General features: G+C 39.9%; 1 protein-coding gene across 3 annotated transcripts in view; it reads right to left on the bottom strand.

Moving 5' to 3' along the window:
• PTAR1 (protein prenyltransferase alpha subunit repeat containing 1) overlaps window positions 1-16,642 on the bottom strand; it is a 55,702-nt gene extending 39,060 nt beyond the window's left edge. The window contains exons 1-2 of one of the 3 annotated variants that reach the window (XM_070480375.1): window positions 16,484-16,642; window positions 8,958-9,127 (exon numbers count right to left, since the gene is read on the bottom strand). In XM_070480375.1, the coding sequence (XP_070336476.1) occupies window positions 8,958-9,127; window positions 16,484-16,569 (256 nt within the window). In that variant the 5' untranslated portion in view covers window positions 16,570-16,642. Of the gene's footprint in view, window positions 1-1,515; window positions 1,657-8,957; window positions 9,128-16,483 lie in introns of those variants that run through there. The other 2 variants (XM_020879711.2, XM_020879713.2) reach the window with 2 other exon arrangements.
• Window positions 16,643-17,202: the final 560 nt, after the last annotated feature.

Below are 17,202 nucleotides of genomic sequence, written 5' to 3'. Positions count from 1 at the left end.
ACACAGGGTGCTCTTAAAAGATTATGGGTTCCACATGGTGACTAAAGCTCAGGATGCTGGAGAAATATACCTGGAAACTAGAATCTGGTCCGGATCTCCTTATCAGCCTGGTGTTCCATTACTTTCCCTTTGTGTGCTATGCTCCAAACCCCTTCATTCCCTAAACGTACCGCCAACCTACCTACCTTTTCTTCTTTGGCTATTAATTCAGATTTATCTGCTTGCTATTCTCTCTACCAAAAATGTCCTCCTATCCCTGAACTTAAAAAAAAAGAAAAAGGCACCTTTCTTTATAAAGGCCTTCCTCAGACTTCTCTGGTGGCACAGTGGGTAAGAATCTGTCTGTCAATGCAAAAGACAAGGGTTCAATTCCTGGTCTGGAAGATTCCACATGCCATGGAGCAACAAAGTCCATGTGCCACAACCACTGGGCCCTCAAGCCACAACTACTGAAGCCTGCACGCCTAGACCCTGCGCTCTGCAACGAGAAGGCCACGCACCACAACAAAGCGCTGCCCCTGTTCACTGCAACTAGAGAAGGCCCACACAAAGCAACGAAGACCCACCGCAGCCAAAAATAAATACAGATTATTCTTTTAAAAAAAAGAAGGCTTGCTCACCTACTCGGCTGAAAGCAATCTTTCATCTCTATGTTTTGTGTATATCTTACCTGGTCGTTTAGCTACCAAGTCATGTCCGACTCTTGCGACCCCATGGACTCTAGCCTGGCAGGCTCCTCTGTCCATGGGATTCACCAGGCAAGAACACTGCAGTGGGTTGCCATTTCCTTCTCCATATCTTACCTAGCTAACTTCGTATAAATACTGTTCTCTTAATGAGGCTGTACATTTTTTGGATGCAGGTCCTCTTTAATACATCTTCAAATTAGCCATTCAATCATCAAACATGAAAAAAATTATGGTCTCTGCCCAAAAGAAATTCCACATCTGCCCACAGCCAAGGCTCAAAACTCAACTTCTCTACTTACTGCCCATGTAACTTAATGTCTTTGAATTTCAGTTTTCTTACCTGTGAAGTGGGGATCATAACATTAACCTTAGTGTTGTAAGCAATGAGATTCATCCCATTTCTCCAGAGCAGTTTGACACACAGTTTGACTCATTAAATACCTGTTCAACTAACCACCATTGCTACTTACAAAGAAATGAGTATTTTCAACATTAATTAATCAAAGAAGTAAAAAGAAAAAAAAATGAGACAGTTGTTCTCACGATGAAACAGTCTAAATTTCTAAACTTGTATGATAAGTGATAACCAAAAACCAGTTGGTTATTAATTGACTATATGAAAATGTTTGTACATGATGGGAAGGCCTCTGGAATTTTTTTAAGTCCACAGTTTTTCAAAATCTACTACACTACCCCAGATAATACGGTAAAATGTTATTTAGTTTATTTAGTTTCTGGGACTCTCCTTTTCTGCATTAAAAAAATGTGTACGTGATCAACTGTAGTTGTTATTTGTTCATATTTCTAATGCAACTCTCTCACTCACCAATAAATGAAGACGAGTTCATCCTCCACAAGATACTTCCCATAGCAGCTCAGGCAAAAACTAACACAGAAAACACCCACATCCCCACTTCTCAATTTGTGGCTGTGTGGAGAGAGAGGAAGGCTAATCAAAGTAACATTTCTTTTATTGGGGCGCAATAGCAGCTGCTGGGTTCAGAGCCCAGGTCTACTAGTAGCTGGGAAGTTCCCAGGCACATCACTTAATCTTTCTGTGCCTTAGTGCTCTCCTCATATATAAAACTGAGCTAGTAATAGAGCTATCTCAGAGGGGTATTAGATGATTCATGCCCATGAAGTGCTAGAGCAGCACCTGACACAGGGAAAGCACTCAGTGATAACTCCTGTTACAAAGCCTGTATCGAGCCCAGTTATAAATGGTATTGGGATGGGACGCCACCAGAGGGACAGAAAGAATCTCTGGAGCTGGCTGAGCAGTGAATGCGGAGCACTCTCTCAAACCGCCACCCCACTGTCCCAATTCTCTAAAGATACTTACTCTCTAAATACAACACAAACTGCTAACTCTTCCTGATCTAGGACTCAAGTTCAGATGGGACTGCTTTTAGAAAGCACTCCAGTCAGATCCAAGAGGTGTGGGTGAAATATTGATAGAATATCTGAAATGGAAAAGGGCCAAGGACGGAGAAATAACTAGGTTATAAATACTGGGCATAATTAAGAATCCTTCCTGTATTACATGTATTTTTCTACTCTTCTCTTCTACTGGCTCTGGATAAATAAGAGAAAGGAAACCTGATTCTTGAGTCTATGGCATGCCGGTCTCTGTGCTGGGTGCTTTAATTCACCTGTGACTCTCACAAGAGCCCCCGAGATCTGTTGGAACTCTCTTCCTTTGGTGTGGGAGTAGCAGGTTAATCATTTGCCTAAAGTCACTGCTGAATGACTTCGGTGTGCTAATACATTGAGTCTAAACCCAGATATGTTTTCTTGTAAAGAAGACGCTCCTTAGCAACCTAGCACACTGTCTACCATTACTTTGTTGTCTTCCAGTAAGGGCTGAATCAAAGCTCTAAAGATAAACATGTAAAAATCAACAGTCGACTCTATATTTCATCAATTATATACCATTTCTTTGGGGTTTTACCAAGATGTGAGCTACTGATATCCCTACAGTCCCTTGAAATTAAACAGATCTCTCTCTAAACACCAGAACATATACCAGCAAATATATGACTCCATACACTCCATACACTCACTCCAATATATGACTGGCTCATCATCACATCACAAGGAAAAAATGAATCAGGGTACAGTATACACAGGAAATGAAGTAGCTCGATTTCACCTGTAACAAGAAGATGCAAGGATGCTATAGAACAATTAGCAAAAAATCAATATGCTTTCTTGGCTTCAATGCATTCTAGAAATGGCCCAAGGTGAGCAGTCACCTGGTATGGGTTACTGGGTTTGACAACTGTTTCTGAGAGAGATACATTTTCATGCACCTAAAAATAAATCCAAGGTCAACTTGGACTGATTAATCTTTCGTCCAAAATACATGCAGGTTACCACAACAAGAGAGGCTTGAGGTAAGGTTATGTGATAAATACCAGAAAGACCCTTTTATTATTGTAGATTACGTCACTGAATCAATAGCCAGACTAAGCTAAAACCTCTTGCTTACCAAATTCTTGTTATTTATCTGACAAATGTCTATGGAACACATTCAGTTCAGTTGCTCAGTTGTGTCCAACTCTTTGCGACCCCAGCACGCCAGGCTGCAGCATGCCAGGCCTCCCTTGTCCATCACCAATTCCCAGAGTCCACCCAACCCATGTCCATTGAGTCGGTGATGCCATCCAACCATCTCATCCTCTGTCGTTCTCTTCTCCTCCTGCCCTCAATCTTTCCCAGCATCAGTCTTTTCAAGTGAGTCAGCTCTTCACATCAGGTGACCAAAGTATTGGAATTTCAGCTTCAGCATCAGTCCTTCCAATGAATATTCAAGACTGATTTCCTTTAGGATGGACTGGCTGGACCTCCATGCAGTCCAAGGGACTCTCAAGAGTCTTCTCCAACACCACACTTTAAAAGTATCAATTCTTCGGCGCTCAGCTTTCTTTATAGTCAAACTGTGACATCCATACACGACTACTTGAAAAAACCATAGCCGTGACTAGACGGACCTTTGTTGACAAAGTAATGTCTCTGCTTTTCAATATTCTGTCTAGGTTGGTCATAACTTTCCTTCCAAGGAGTAAGCATCTCTTAATTTCATGGTTGCAATCACCATCTGCAGTGATTTTGGAGCCCAGAAAAATAAAGCCAGCCACTGTTTCCACTGTTTCCCCATCTATCTGCCATGAAGTGATGGGACCAGATGCCATGATCTTAGTTTTCTGAATGTTGAGCTTTAAGCCAACTTTTTCACTCTCTGCTTTCACTTTCATCAAGAGGCTCTTTAGTTCTTCTTCACTTTCTGCCATAAGGGTGGTGTCATCTGCATAGCTGAGGTTATTGATATTTCTCCCAGCAATCTTGATTCCAGCTACATTAACAGTGCTAAATAAATAAAGACAAGCCATAACCCTTCTTTCTAACAAACTCACAACCTAGCTGGGAAAAACACTGTTTAAATAACCAACTACAATAGAGTGTGACACGTTCTACTATGAATTCCTTATGAATAAGGACTCCACAGGAGTGCAGAGGAGCAATTATTGTTTCCTGGAGTAGTCAAGATGCTTCACATGTGTGTGTATTAGCAAACACAACAATAATAACAACATTAGACTTGAACCTGACCTCTGCAAAGGCATGGAGTTAAGGCAGTGGTACACAGCAAAGTCCAAGAATGGAACAGTGTTTGCTATGGCTGAAATGTGTATCAAATAGCTGCAAACTCAAATGTTTCTAGGGTTCAAATATATGGCAAAAAAGAAGCAAAGCAAATCAAGTAAGTAGTAATGATACTGCCTCAGTATCTGAGGGACATGGGAGGTTGTGGTCAACTGGAATAGGCTTGTCTTGTCAAGAAAAGCAGAAGCCATGATGCCGACAAAGGTCCGTATAGTCAAGCCTATGGTCCTTCCAGTGGTCACATACCGCTGTGAGAGCTGGACTGTAAAGAAAGCAGAGTGCTGAAGAATTGATGCCTTTGAACTGTGGTGCTGGAGAAGACTCCCGAGAGTCCTTTGCACAGCAAGGAGATCAAACCAGTCAATCTTAAGGAAAATAAAACCTGAACACTCATTGGAAGGACTGATGCTGAAGCTGAAACTCCAGTATTTTGGTCATCTGGTTCAAACAGCTGACTCAATGGAAAAGTCCCTGATGCTGTGAAAGATTGAGGGCTGAAGGAGAAGAGGGCATGAGAGGAGATGGCTGGATGGCATCACCAATGCAATGGACATGAACTTGGGCAAACTTCAGGAGATGGTAAGGGACAGGGAGGCCTGGCATGCTGCAGTCCATGGGCTTGCAAAAAGTTGGACACAACTGGGTGACTAAACAACAACAAATGATTCCCAACCAACCGCTGCTATGTAGAAATGGACACACCCAATGCTTCTGATGTTTCAAGTGAAGAGAGAAATCCAGATTTCCATCCTAATTTTAAAAGTTCATCATAACTTAGAATGTTTATCCAATTAATTTTTTAAAATTTAACAACATTATATAAGCTGAAACTAAATAAACATGTGGGTTAGCTTCAGCCTGGGGGGGTTGAGAGCCTACAACCTCTGATGCTGACTATAAAGTAGAGGAAAAAGCTGGGGATGTAGCCTACAGACAGTTTGTGAAGGCCCTTGAATACTATGCCACAGAGAATGACTCAACCTTAACCCTGAAGACATTAAGAAATAAGAAGATAGATATTTCAGTAAAGAATCTTTCAAACTGTTTCTAAGAAGTGTTGTTTAAAGTGACTCATTAATGGTATGATGAACATGGATTAAATAGAGAGACTAAAAATGGGGTAGACGAGCCATGAGGTGATAATATTTGTCCAGATGAGAAATAAGTGAAGGGATGAAATGCATGCTCTGTGACAACCTATAGGGGTGGGATGTGGTGAGAGGTAGGTTCAAGAGAGAGGGGACATATGTATACCTATGGCTGATTTACGCTGATATATAGCAGACACCAACACAATACTGTAAAGCAATTATCCTTCAATTAAAAATAAATTGAAAAAAGAAAAAAAGAAGTGAAGGGCTAAGAGAGAGCTCAATGATGAACTGACAGCAGGGGTTGTGAGAAAGAGGAAAGAGCAAAAGATGACAGAAGGGGTGACTTGGGGATAGAGTATGGGACTACCAGGTCAGAACTCCAACGCTATCGACTGCTCCCTTGCTTTCTGTTTCTGTCATGGAGTTTTCATTAATTAGAATTACAGTACCTCACCTCTCCCAAACCAAACATGGCTATTACTGCAGCAGACTTTTTAAAAATATTAGTTTCTAAGTTATTAATCAGGGAGGCTGTGATGGTTAGTTTTGGTTAAACTAGGGTTAAATGTGACTGGGGTGCACAGATTGAAGATTATTAAACATGATTTCTGAACGCATCAGTGTGAGGGTGTTTCTAGATGAGATTAACATTTGAATCTGCAGACTCAGTAGACAGCCCTCCCACTGTGGGTGAACATCAATCTGTTGGGGTTTCTGAATAGAACAGAAGGAGGAAAACAGAAGAATTCAGCCCTGTTTTGCTTCTTCTCTGTCTGCCTGAGATAGGACACCTCATCTTATCCTCTCCAGCTGTCAGACTAAGATTTAAACCACTGGATTCCCTGCTTCTCAGTCCTTCAACTCAAAGAATTAAATCACCAGCTTTTCTGGGTCTCTAGCTTGCAGAAAGCTGAATGTGGGACTTCTCAGCCTCCATAATCATGTGAGCCAATTTGTCATAACGAATCTTGTTTTTTGTACATATAAAACTTTACATATATGTAAAAACTTTTCTATTGGTTGTTGCTATGGAGAATTCTGACTAATACAGATGATTTCCAAACATCTAAGGAATTCAGCACATTAATGAGAACATGAATTCAGTTTGGATAAAAGGAAAAACTTATATCTCCAGAATAAAGGTCACCTGCAGTTAAAGATTATATTCTTAGGGGAATGCCTAGGATTTTGGCATGATCAATCACACAGACACTGACATTTCTGAAACTTTTAAAATTGTCAGCTTTCTTCACATGGCTCTTAAACATGTATTTCTACAAAAACAGTTTTTAAAGTATAGCATTTTCATGAAACAACTGATTTTTCCTAATACTTTTAACTTTTTTCCTTAGTAAAATTCACTACTGTGATCTTCAGTTCCCAAGTTTAGCAGAGTATTTCTATGTTAGTCAGTTTGCATTTTCAGGTATCTTTTCTGGTCAATCAGAAACTCACTTCCATATTTTTACCAATACACTATACAACCTAAGTAGTATATGACACCTCACTGAACCATGCTGTCCCTGCTCCCCAAAAAGTGAAACTGAAAACTACTTCCATGAGGATACCGGTTAGGATAAAATCAGGTTGCTCCTGTATACACACACAGTTGCGATCAGAATTCAAAGCTTAGATGTCAGCTATTCATGTGAGTGACCTTAACCATTTGATCTTCTACCTGGGTTCTCCTGGGTCGATCAAGATAAAATTACCTGATGAGATGATTTAGCAAAGCCTACAGAGCACCGCCCAGAAAGACAAGAAACAGGGAAATAGAGACAAGAACTTGGAAGACTACAGGAAGAAGGCAGGTTCGGCTAGCACATGTCAAGGAGCAAAACCTGATGATCTGAAACAACAGCCTTTGACACTAAAAATTCATACTGTTTCTTCTACACAAGATCATTTGTCTTCCCCACACAGAATTAGTTATATATTGGCTCAATTATGCATTTCTGTGTGCCAGAATATATACATTATAGCTCTGTTAGGCAAAATAATAGCGACAACTTCATGGATTCACATGGTGCTACTTTGTAACTTAATGTCACTGAAAACTACAATAAAGTAATGGAGAATGAAAAGGGATCTAACAGATCAATGTCTTCCCTTTAAATTTATGCCTGACCTATGCCTTTAAATTTTTGCCATAAACTTAATAAAATTAGACATAGCCTTATAATTAATAAATAAATATCAGTGGACTAATTGATTGAAACACAGGAAGTAGAAAATATTTCACATTAAATCTTCAAATCAGATTCTTTTTTCTACTGGTCTAAAAGTGCTAATAACCTGTAATGACAATACATTAAGGACAATGCCAAGAGGAACACAAGGAAATCAATATGTCACTTAAGGCAACACTATCCTCTACAAAGAGATTGTTTTTGACTCAACTAGAAGCTTTCTGAGTAAAGGAAACATGTATTATGCATTTTTTTATCCTCCACAGTACTTAGAACAGCCTCTGGTATGAGTAGGCTCGTAGTAATGGCTACTGAACTTATAATTAAAATTCTCTAAGTAACACAGTTCTTACTCAAAATTAGCCACCAGGCATACTGAGACATTTAAGGTACTGGTGTATGTGGGAAGGGAAAGGAGCTTTATAGAAATCGTCAAGAATATTATCTTGGATGAGTATACTTCAAAAAAGTGAGAACTCAGGTCTCTCTTTTACCTAAAATATAAACAGAATTTGTGTACATGGAGGCTTAGCAGCCTCTGGAGAAGGAAATGGCATCCCACTCCAGTATTCTTGCCTGGAGAATCTCATGGACAGAGGAGCCTGGTGGGCTACAGTTCATAGGGTCGCAGAGTCAGACACGACTGAAGCGACTTATCAGACACAGGGGGAAAACAAGGAAAAGATACCAGGTGGGATGAACAGGAATTGTCTGATGCAGCAAGTAAGTTTCTCTGCAGAGAAGCAGAAAAAAAGAAGGCTGGGATGGTTTTCTTTTGCTCATTTCAGCACAGAACAGGACACGGAGGGCGAGAGCTTCACTGGGATCACAGTACAACAGCACCACCATAAACCACTGAGCTGCTTCACAGACGGTGGTGTTACCATCAAACCTTGGTTATCTCATATGAGCTGTTACGAAATGAGCTTTGTTGCTCATAACTTACTTAAGGATTAGAAATCAAAGAAACAGAGCTTGTAGGGACTAGAGTGCACTTCACAAATTTTCAAACCTTTTTTAGTCATAAGATATTTTCTTCAAATACCTTACAAATGACCCTAGTACATTAAAAAAATATCAGAAGTAGGGAACCTGGCACCATCGTTGAAGCACCTTCCAGAGAATCACAATGGATGCAAAATTAGAAAATGACTGATGCGTCCAAACTCATTTGACAGAGAGTTAAGAGCCTGCCCAGTCAATGAATGAAAAAGCCAGAACTAGAATCCAGGAATGTCAATATCACAGAGGGTTCTTCCTACTATACTTCATGCTGCTTATGAAAAAAATCAAAGAAAAAGGACAGTCTCCATACTCACCATCTTTGTTCAGCCACTGCTTTCTCGTTCTGTACAAAAGGAGCTTGTTGTGGACATATGGTAAAAGGAACTTGACACACCAGCTCTCCACACCAAGTTTGTTTTCAACCAGGACTATGGGACTCCGGTTATACCTAGCTTCAGGACATGGGATCAGGCCAATTTCATCTCTTAATATGTAAAACATAAAAAGAGTTAAAGGTAAGAATACCAGCTTTAAAAAAATTTTCAAATCCCACAGGGTATTAAAAAACCACACATATTTCCTTTTCTTACAAATATTCAGCTCACCCACTGGATTGGTAGAATTTAAAAGTTTTCTAATACTGACAAGAACATGGAAAAAATAGTATTTGTACTTGTGGTGACAGGAATGAAAACTGGTCTTATCTTTGAATAGAGATTTGAAAATGTCTGTCAATTTTGTAAGTACATATACACTTTGACACAGCAATTCTACCGGTCAAAAATTATCCTATGCCAAGATATAGGAATTCATTGGATATTCATGGCAACATTGCAATAAAACTGTTAATACTCTATAAACGTGTATCAAACAATTTAAGACTGGTAAAATAAATGTGGGCCATCCATGTGATATAGCTGTTAAAAAAAAAAAAAAGAGGTAAATCTGCATATGCTGGTATGGAAAGGGTGCCAAGATACATGAAACAAAAAAAGCAAAACACCAAACACAGTGTATAGCACAAAGCCCTTTTAAAAAGACACAGAGTTGCATTAAAATTTTTCCTTTGTATAATCTTTTAAAAAGATACAGAGTTGCATTAAAAATTTTCTTGGAAGGATACCAAGAATCTTTGGGGAAGAGGGTTTTATTTTTATACAGTTTAAATTCTCTAATTATTTGTACATATTAGCTTTGTTTTTTAAAAAATGTCAAAATGTATTTATGCTTGCCTGCTAATAAATATATGTAGACGAAATTGCTAATAAAATTATACTATCAGTGAGACTGTGAGCCATTTTTTGTCTCCTAAAATTAAAAAAAAATGCTAATATATGTTAAAACACAAAATACATTTCAAGATTTCATCATTTTCATCTATGGTAGCCTCTAAATCCCTTAATTCACCTCAACTTAAGCTGAAAATTTACATTATAGGAAGAGATTTAATAGACAAGAGGGAGGGGACATATGTATACCTTTGGCTGATTCATGTTGATGTTTAGCAGAAAACAACAAAATTCTGTAAAGCAATTATCCTTCAGCTAAAAAATAAATAAATTTTTAAAAATTTGATTTAAAGTGAGAAAAAAAACAATACATAGGGCCGTTGACTTACACAGTAAATGAACCAACAAACACCAAAATGTTTTTGTAAAACTTGTACACATGCCTTTCAACTATATAGAATTTACAGTTCTCATCTATGTGAAACATCCTTTCTCAAACAGTATGTTTTCCCCTTAATTAATGAATAACTGAATAACAAGAAGCCTTTTAACAAGAGCAGTTGACATAAATATTTTTAGAGTGTCTAAGCAAATTTTCTTTTAATGTCTTTTTAAAAAAACAAAATAAAGAACTGGTTTTCACAGCTTGTGTGTGACAGTATCTATCATGCTCTTGGCTTCCTCTGCCAAAAGTGTGTTGGCTGACAGATGCAAAGAGGAAACTTGTTCAATTACAGATTATAAGACAAGACTCCTTTTTTTTGGTTAGGTCACCATCACAAGCTGGTAGGAGGCTGTGGAACTAAAATAAAATCCGTCCTGGAAACTCTTAACTGCATGGCTCAGAAGTAACCTACTTTCTACTGATCACTTCTTTAGTGACGCAGAGATATATCAATAAAAGAGGGTGTGCTAGGGGTTGCAAGTCACTAACTATTCTTTCAAGCTGATCTAACTCCCAAGAAAACTTTGGGACCTAAGGCTTTTTGTCCTGACAACTGACTCAGCTGATTCAGGGTGTTTTGGTAGGCCATGCCAATATTACCTAAACATCTTCTGAATACTACAATGAATTGGATACTGCATTAGGTTCTGAAAATGCAAAAAATGAATAAAATAAGGTGGTCACAGACCACACAAAGCTGATGGTTTTGCTGTGGAGTTGTGTCAATATCTGTAATAAAATGTTAACACACTTTGCCATTCCAGTAATATAGATAAGGTTCTTAGGAAGAATGGGGGAATAATACTGAGGGCATCTAAGGCCAATGTCCAGTATTTCTAAATATATTTTTGTATTTGATGATATGAAATCTAAGCTAACTCACTATTAGGATAACTAGCCACATGATCTATAACTGACTAAATACATGTATGAATTGCTGATATTTTCTGGGGTTCAGGTGTTACAATGTAAAATATTTTTTTAAAAAACAACTAGAATTACAGTAAAGAAAATAATAAACTCATGGTAATTATTTCAAGAAGTCTGTTTTCTGAGATCGAACAACCACCTACAACACTTAAAAACCTGCAAAAGTCAATATGAATGTTAGAGTAACAAGAATAAAAGAACTCTAGCTTCTGGGTACAGTCCATTTTGGGGGAGTATTTTTTACTTAAATTCACAATGTAAAAACCTGCCTTGTTCATGACACCAAACAAAAAATGCACAACTAATAATCTGGTACCTAAATGAAAGTACAGAACCATTTGCACAAATAAAAAACACATTTCTTTAGTCTGGCTACTATTCTTCCAAGAAATAATTTTACAAAACAAGAATGCCTTGGATATAGCAGGTGGCCAATAACTGCTAGTGAAATGCTGATTATCAGTACACTTCAGTGTTATATTCGAATACACAGTTTTCAAAGACTATTGCTTCTTGAGTCTCCAAAAGAACACTACCTCTGGCTTCCTTCTAATGCAGGTCCGAATCCTAGCTCTGTCAGTATGATATAAATACATCTCTCTCTGTATATCATTATCTCTATCTCTACCTCCTATCATTTGGCCCCAGAAAACCTTCATTTTTTTTTTTTTTTTCATTGGTAAAATGGAAGGATTACATTATATTTCTAAATAAGGAAAACGGGCTGCTAGGTTTCATCCAGCTTTCAAATTTTATAACCTAGAAACCCAAAAACTATTCTCATGCAAAGAGAATGAAAATGGTTGTATCAGGGAATACAAAGCACTTAGGGCGGGCGTTGGGAGATGGGGATAAAAACAATAAAAGAGAGGTAGTAGGATGCACAGACAAAAGCAATCAGTCTTCTAAGGTCCAGGATTCTAGTTAGTCTCCTCCATTCTACCTCTGATCAATGCAGACTTGACTAGGCACTTGCCATCAGTATCCTCATCTGAAATACAGGAATGACAACCCTTTCCCTGCCACTTATGAAAAGCAAGTAATACAATGTAAAGGATGTGGTAAGCTACAAAGTATCAGGCAAAGATGAAGTATATTATTATTAATTCAGTTAAGAGCCTGAAGTCAACCAGAAAAGTTCATTGGATAGCGGATAATAGGAAGCTAAAGCAAAGAAAACTAATAAGCCTTTGTCAAGTTATTTGATCCTAAGATACAGTGCTATGCTGCTTCCTAAAAATATAACATGCACTTTATAAGGATAGGTAGGTCAGTAGGATTGCAAATAACAGTGTGTTTGACTTCAGACTTCTCCTATGTCTAGTCCCTTAGGTCACAGTCCACTTTTTTTCAGACACTTTAGAATTCCAGAATCATTCTGAAATTGGAAGGGGCTTCATTCCTCCAGTCTCTCATTTTGTCAGATGAGGAAACAGATCCACTAAGGTAGGTGATTGATTACCGAAGGTCACAGTGCTTGTGGCTTAGTCACTCCACATCATACGGTCCAGTTTTAATATTTGGGGACTACCCTTCCCTCCCCAATAGGAAGCTGGTAATTACTACTTTTATAAATAACTGAACCTATTCCAGCTTAAGTGATGTTTCTGAAAAGTAGAGAAAAGAGAAGCTGTCTAAACATGAAGAACAAGGTCAGTCTTAGGTCTCCATCTAGACTTGCACTGTGCAATACAGTAGTCACCAGGTAAATGTGCCCATTATATATGAATCAATCAAAATTAAATAAAACATAAATTTTAGTTCTTCTTTCACACTAGCCACATTTCAAGCACTCAACAGCTATATATGGCTAGTGGCTACGATTTGGACAGGACAGATTAAGAACATTTCCACCGTCATAGATATTTCTGTAAGTGCCTTGAGTACAAGAACTGTATTTTATACTTCCTCTTTCTTTTTTTTAATTTTAGTTGGAGGCTATTAACAATATTGTGGTGGTTTTTGTCATACATTGACATGAATCAGCCATGGGTGTACATGTGTCCCCCATCCTGAACCCCCCTCCCACCTCCCTCCCCATCCCATCCCTCTGGGTCATCCCAGTGCACCAGCCCTGAGCACCCTGTATCACGCATCGACAGAAAAGATGGTAGCTCATAAACAATATGAGTTCAATCAGTATTACAGTAATAAAAATTAGTAACTTTCTATATAAAAGAACTTTGACATGACTCTAACTGCACTGTGAAAAGCTGTCCTTCACATTACCACAGTGCCTGTCAGTTCAGTTTAGTCGCTCAGTTATGTCCAACTCTTTGCGACCCCATGGACTTCAGGATACCAGGCTTCCCCGTCCATCACCAACTCCCAGAGTCTACTTAAACTCACATCCATCGCATCGGTGATGCCATCCAACAATCTCATTCTCTGTCGTTCCCTTCTCCTCCCACCTTCAATCTTTCCCAGCATCAGGGTCTTTTTCAATGAGTTGGTTTTTTGCATCAGGGAGCCAAAGTCTGCACATTAAGCTAATACCTGTGTTCTGGGCCAAGCTGTCAGTTGTTTTTCCAAAGTATTCTCTAGAAGTCAACTATACAAACATTTGCATGGTATTTTTCAGTTTATAAAGTGTTTCACATTCATCATTCAGTTGGCCAATATATTTTCTAAGAAACACAGGGATTCAGGTTAAGTCTAATATTTACCTAGTGGCAACTAAGGGCAAGACACTGTGTGAGGTAATTTTCCTATGTTTTCAGGCTGAGAAGGGGTAACCTATCCATACGCACCAGTAATAAAATCCACATTTCACCCACTGCATCTTCAACTCCTACTGGTTAGAAATTTTCAGAGACAAAGTCAATATGTTTACTACAGTAAATGTTGTCTAAAACTACCATCTATCTTGTATTTGTAGGAAAGATGAAAACAAAAAGAATGAAAACTTTCTTTTATAATACTGAACAGTATAATTAGGTACTAATTTTGACATTAACTGGTGCTTTTTTCTTTTAACTAGAAATAGAGCCTTTATATTTTGGAAGTAAAAAAGGTTAGTTAGATGAGGGAAAGAAGTAGGAACAATTCTGAAAAATCCAAATGTCCAAACACATTTTTAAAGTTACACTGTAATACATTGTAGACATTGTTACTGTGGGGGGGGGGGGATATGCACTAAAATAATGCTGAATATTAAATAACAAGTTAAGCTATTTACATTTTTCAGTTTTACATCATTATTTCATACTATTTCTAATGTCCAACTAATTTCAAGCTTTAAAATATTGTATGGCCCAAATGTTTAGTAACAATTGTAAGTTATGCATTGACAGCACATCGATGAGATCTCATCATAAAAATGCAACTGGGAGGGGGCAATTAAAATCATTTATGAGTTTTAATAAAAGCGCTTCCCAGGTGGCTCAATCCTAAAGAATGCCTGCCTCCCAATACAAGAGACTCGGGTTCAATCCCAGGGTCACGAAGATCCCCAGGAGAAGGAAATGGCAACCCATTCCAGTATTCTTGCCTGGGAAATCCCATGAACAGAGGAGCCTGCCAGGATCCAGTCCATGGGGTTGCAAAGAGTCCTAAACAACTTAGCGACTAAAATAACAACAAGCTTCAATAAATATGATCCAGAAGAATTGGGATGTGTTCCAAACTGCATTGTGTCAACCTGTCAGGACAAGGAACACTCCATCTCAGGTCTTTCAAACTAAGATGAATACTGTACATTAGACTTCTCTCTAACCTCCTCCTAATAAGAAATTAATTTTTTACGAAAAGTAACCCCAAATGATAAGAAAACAGGCCCTTCATCTGTCCAACTTTTTTTTCTTGAGGATGTCGCCTCTTATTTGCAATAAAGTGCTCATTCTCAAAAAGGAACTGAAAGACTAATATACAAGGCATCAAAGCATTCTTTAGAAGGCCCAGTACCCACTATGGTTACTGCCAGGAAATCATTCCAAACACTCTCATTCTGAAAAAGGCAGCAGTCACAAGGGGAAAGGAAGTGGATGCTGTCAGAGGTGGCAGGTGTGTTTTGAGGCCAGCAGTGTCCTGTTTTTAATGAGGCACAGCTGCACGTCTCCAACTGTGTGCCCCAAGGGAACAAGACATCTGAGCGCATCACCTTGAAAGAAAAGAACATTTCATTTAGATGAAGATTTGGTATCTCTTTTTAAGCAAAAAAACTTAAGGAGTTAGAATGCTTAAAAAGAATAATTCATGCGTTCCAGTTTAAAGGACAAAATATATATAAAAAAACTCCATAAGCAATTAGATAAAGTGAAAATAATGTATTAATAAAACTGGACTCCCTGGTTCCTTCTTTTGAGAGAAAAGGAAGGACAAGAAAAGAGCTACATTCTTGGTTCTTCATTATTCTTCTGTATAATGTAGATCTATCTCTCCTTTAATACTTTCCTTTTTTCTGGTTACATAAAAGCAGAAGTATCAGAGCGAATACAGTCTCTTCTGGGATCTTCCCGGAGAACTCTTAAGTAAAATGGAAAGGAAGGAGGGGAAAGATGCATGTGCCAGTTTCTGTGGTGTCCTACTTAAAGAGGGCAGCAGCGTTTGAATAATAAAAAAGAATGAATATGCTCCCTGCAACTATGAATCAACTAATGCTAAAAAGTGTCAAGGTTTCTTTCATCTACTTTACACCACTCAACCTGCACCTACTGAAGCCACACTCTTGAGAATGCCCTGTTCACCTGCGAAACAAAACGCTTCATCGAAATCCCTCTATACTCTTAGGACAGGTGAGGCCAAAGTCAAAAGCAGCCTCAAACTACCCTGAGCTAGTAAACTGAGGGGTTTCTGCCCCATAGAGAAGAAGATGATCGGTAACCCCTTCTTACCAAGGTCCGGGATGAACCTCAAGAGCTGTGTTAACAAAGCACAGAACAGACCACACCGAGTGCCTGAAACGGATGTAGGACGTGGACACACGGGTGAAATCTATCGAGTTTCGTGAACTCTTGGGAAAGGGGTGGCAGGGAGGAGAACCAAACAAAGTCACTACGATTTGATTTTCCGAGGTCACTTCTAAGGATTCGCCCGCGAGCGCGTTCCGGTAGCGGAAAGCTGGCCCTGCGGCGGCCGACAATGGTCGGGGACTGACCAGGTTCCATCGGCTCTAGCGAGGAGGGCGCGGGCCAGCACCCGCCATCCGAGGTCAGCTCCAGGCTTGACCCTGCCCCCGCCCGTCCCCGACGACCCCCGCAAGCGGCGGAGGCGGGGGCACCGTCGGCGCGCGACTCACATGTGCGGGTTCCTCCTGAAGGCATTGGTGATGTCCTTCACCACCCGCTGCACCAGTACCGCCACCTCCTCGCTCGTCTCGGCCATGTTGGCGGCGGCCGCGGCGGCTCGGGCGCGCCTCCGGGAGAGCGCCGAGCAGCCCGCGGGAGTTCCGCGGGGAGCGCGCGCGTGTGCGCTGGTTTGGCCGAGCCCCGCCCCCACCGCCGAGGCCGCCGCAGAGCACTTCCGGGTCAGGCCGCCGGCAATAAGGGTGTGGTCGTTAACCGGGTTAGAGTAGCCTGTTTGGTCGCCGAGTTCCTCTAGTCAGCGAGTTTCACAGTGTCCGATGTTATGCCGCAGATTCATTTGCAGAGTTACCTCAGGTCGCTGTTTTACACATTTTATTTTAATTTCTGGTCCACTCGGGGCCGTGGAGTGAGGGGTCACTAAGGTCACTTCCAGAGCCGGAGTCTTGCCTGAGCACCCTGCCCAGACCACCCGTCCTTAGCCTCCTCAGCCGTTGAGGAAAGGAGCCGGGTCCCCGAATGCTCATGGAGAAAAGTTTAACCGAGAGTGAAGGTTCTCTTAAGCTGTTAGTCCCTTGACGTTCTGAGAGTTCGTTCCCTTTACGGAGTAAGTTGGAGGGATGAGGCCGTTCAGAGACGCTCTTGGTGAAATGAGTCCCAGTAGGACTATATTGGTGACCTTTTGTAACTCCGTGCCAATTTCGGCCACTGAGCA

Source organism: Odocoileus virginianus, chromosome 18 (assembly GCF_023699985.2).
Source record: "Odocoileus virginianus isolate 20LAN1187 ecotype Illinois chromosome 18, Ovbor_1.2, whole genome shotgun sequence".
In the NCBI taxonomy this organism is placed as follows: domain Eukaryota; kingdom Metazoa; phylum Chordata; class Mammalia; order Artiodactyla; family Cervidae; genus Odocoileus; species Odocoileus virginianus.
This window is presented reverse-complemented; position numbering and strand designations above follow the sequence as displayed.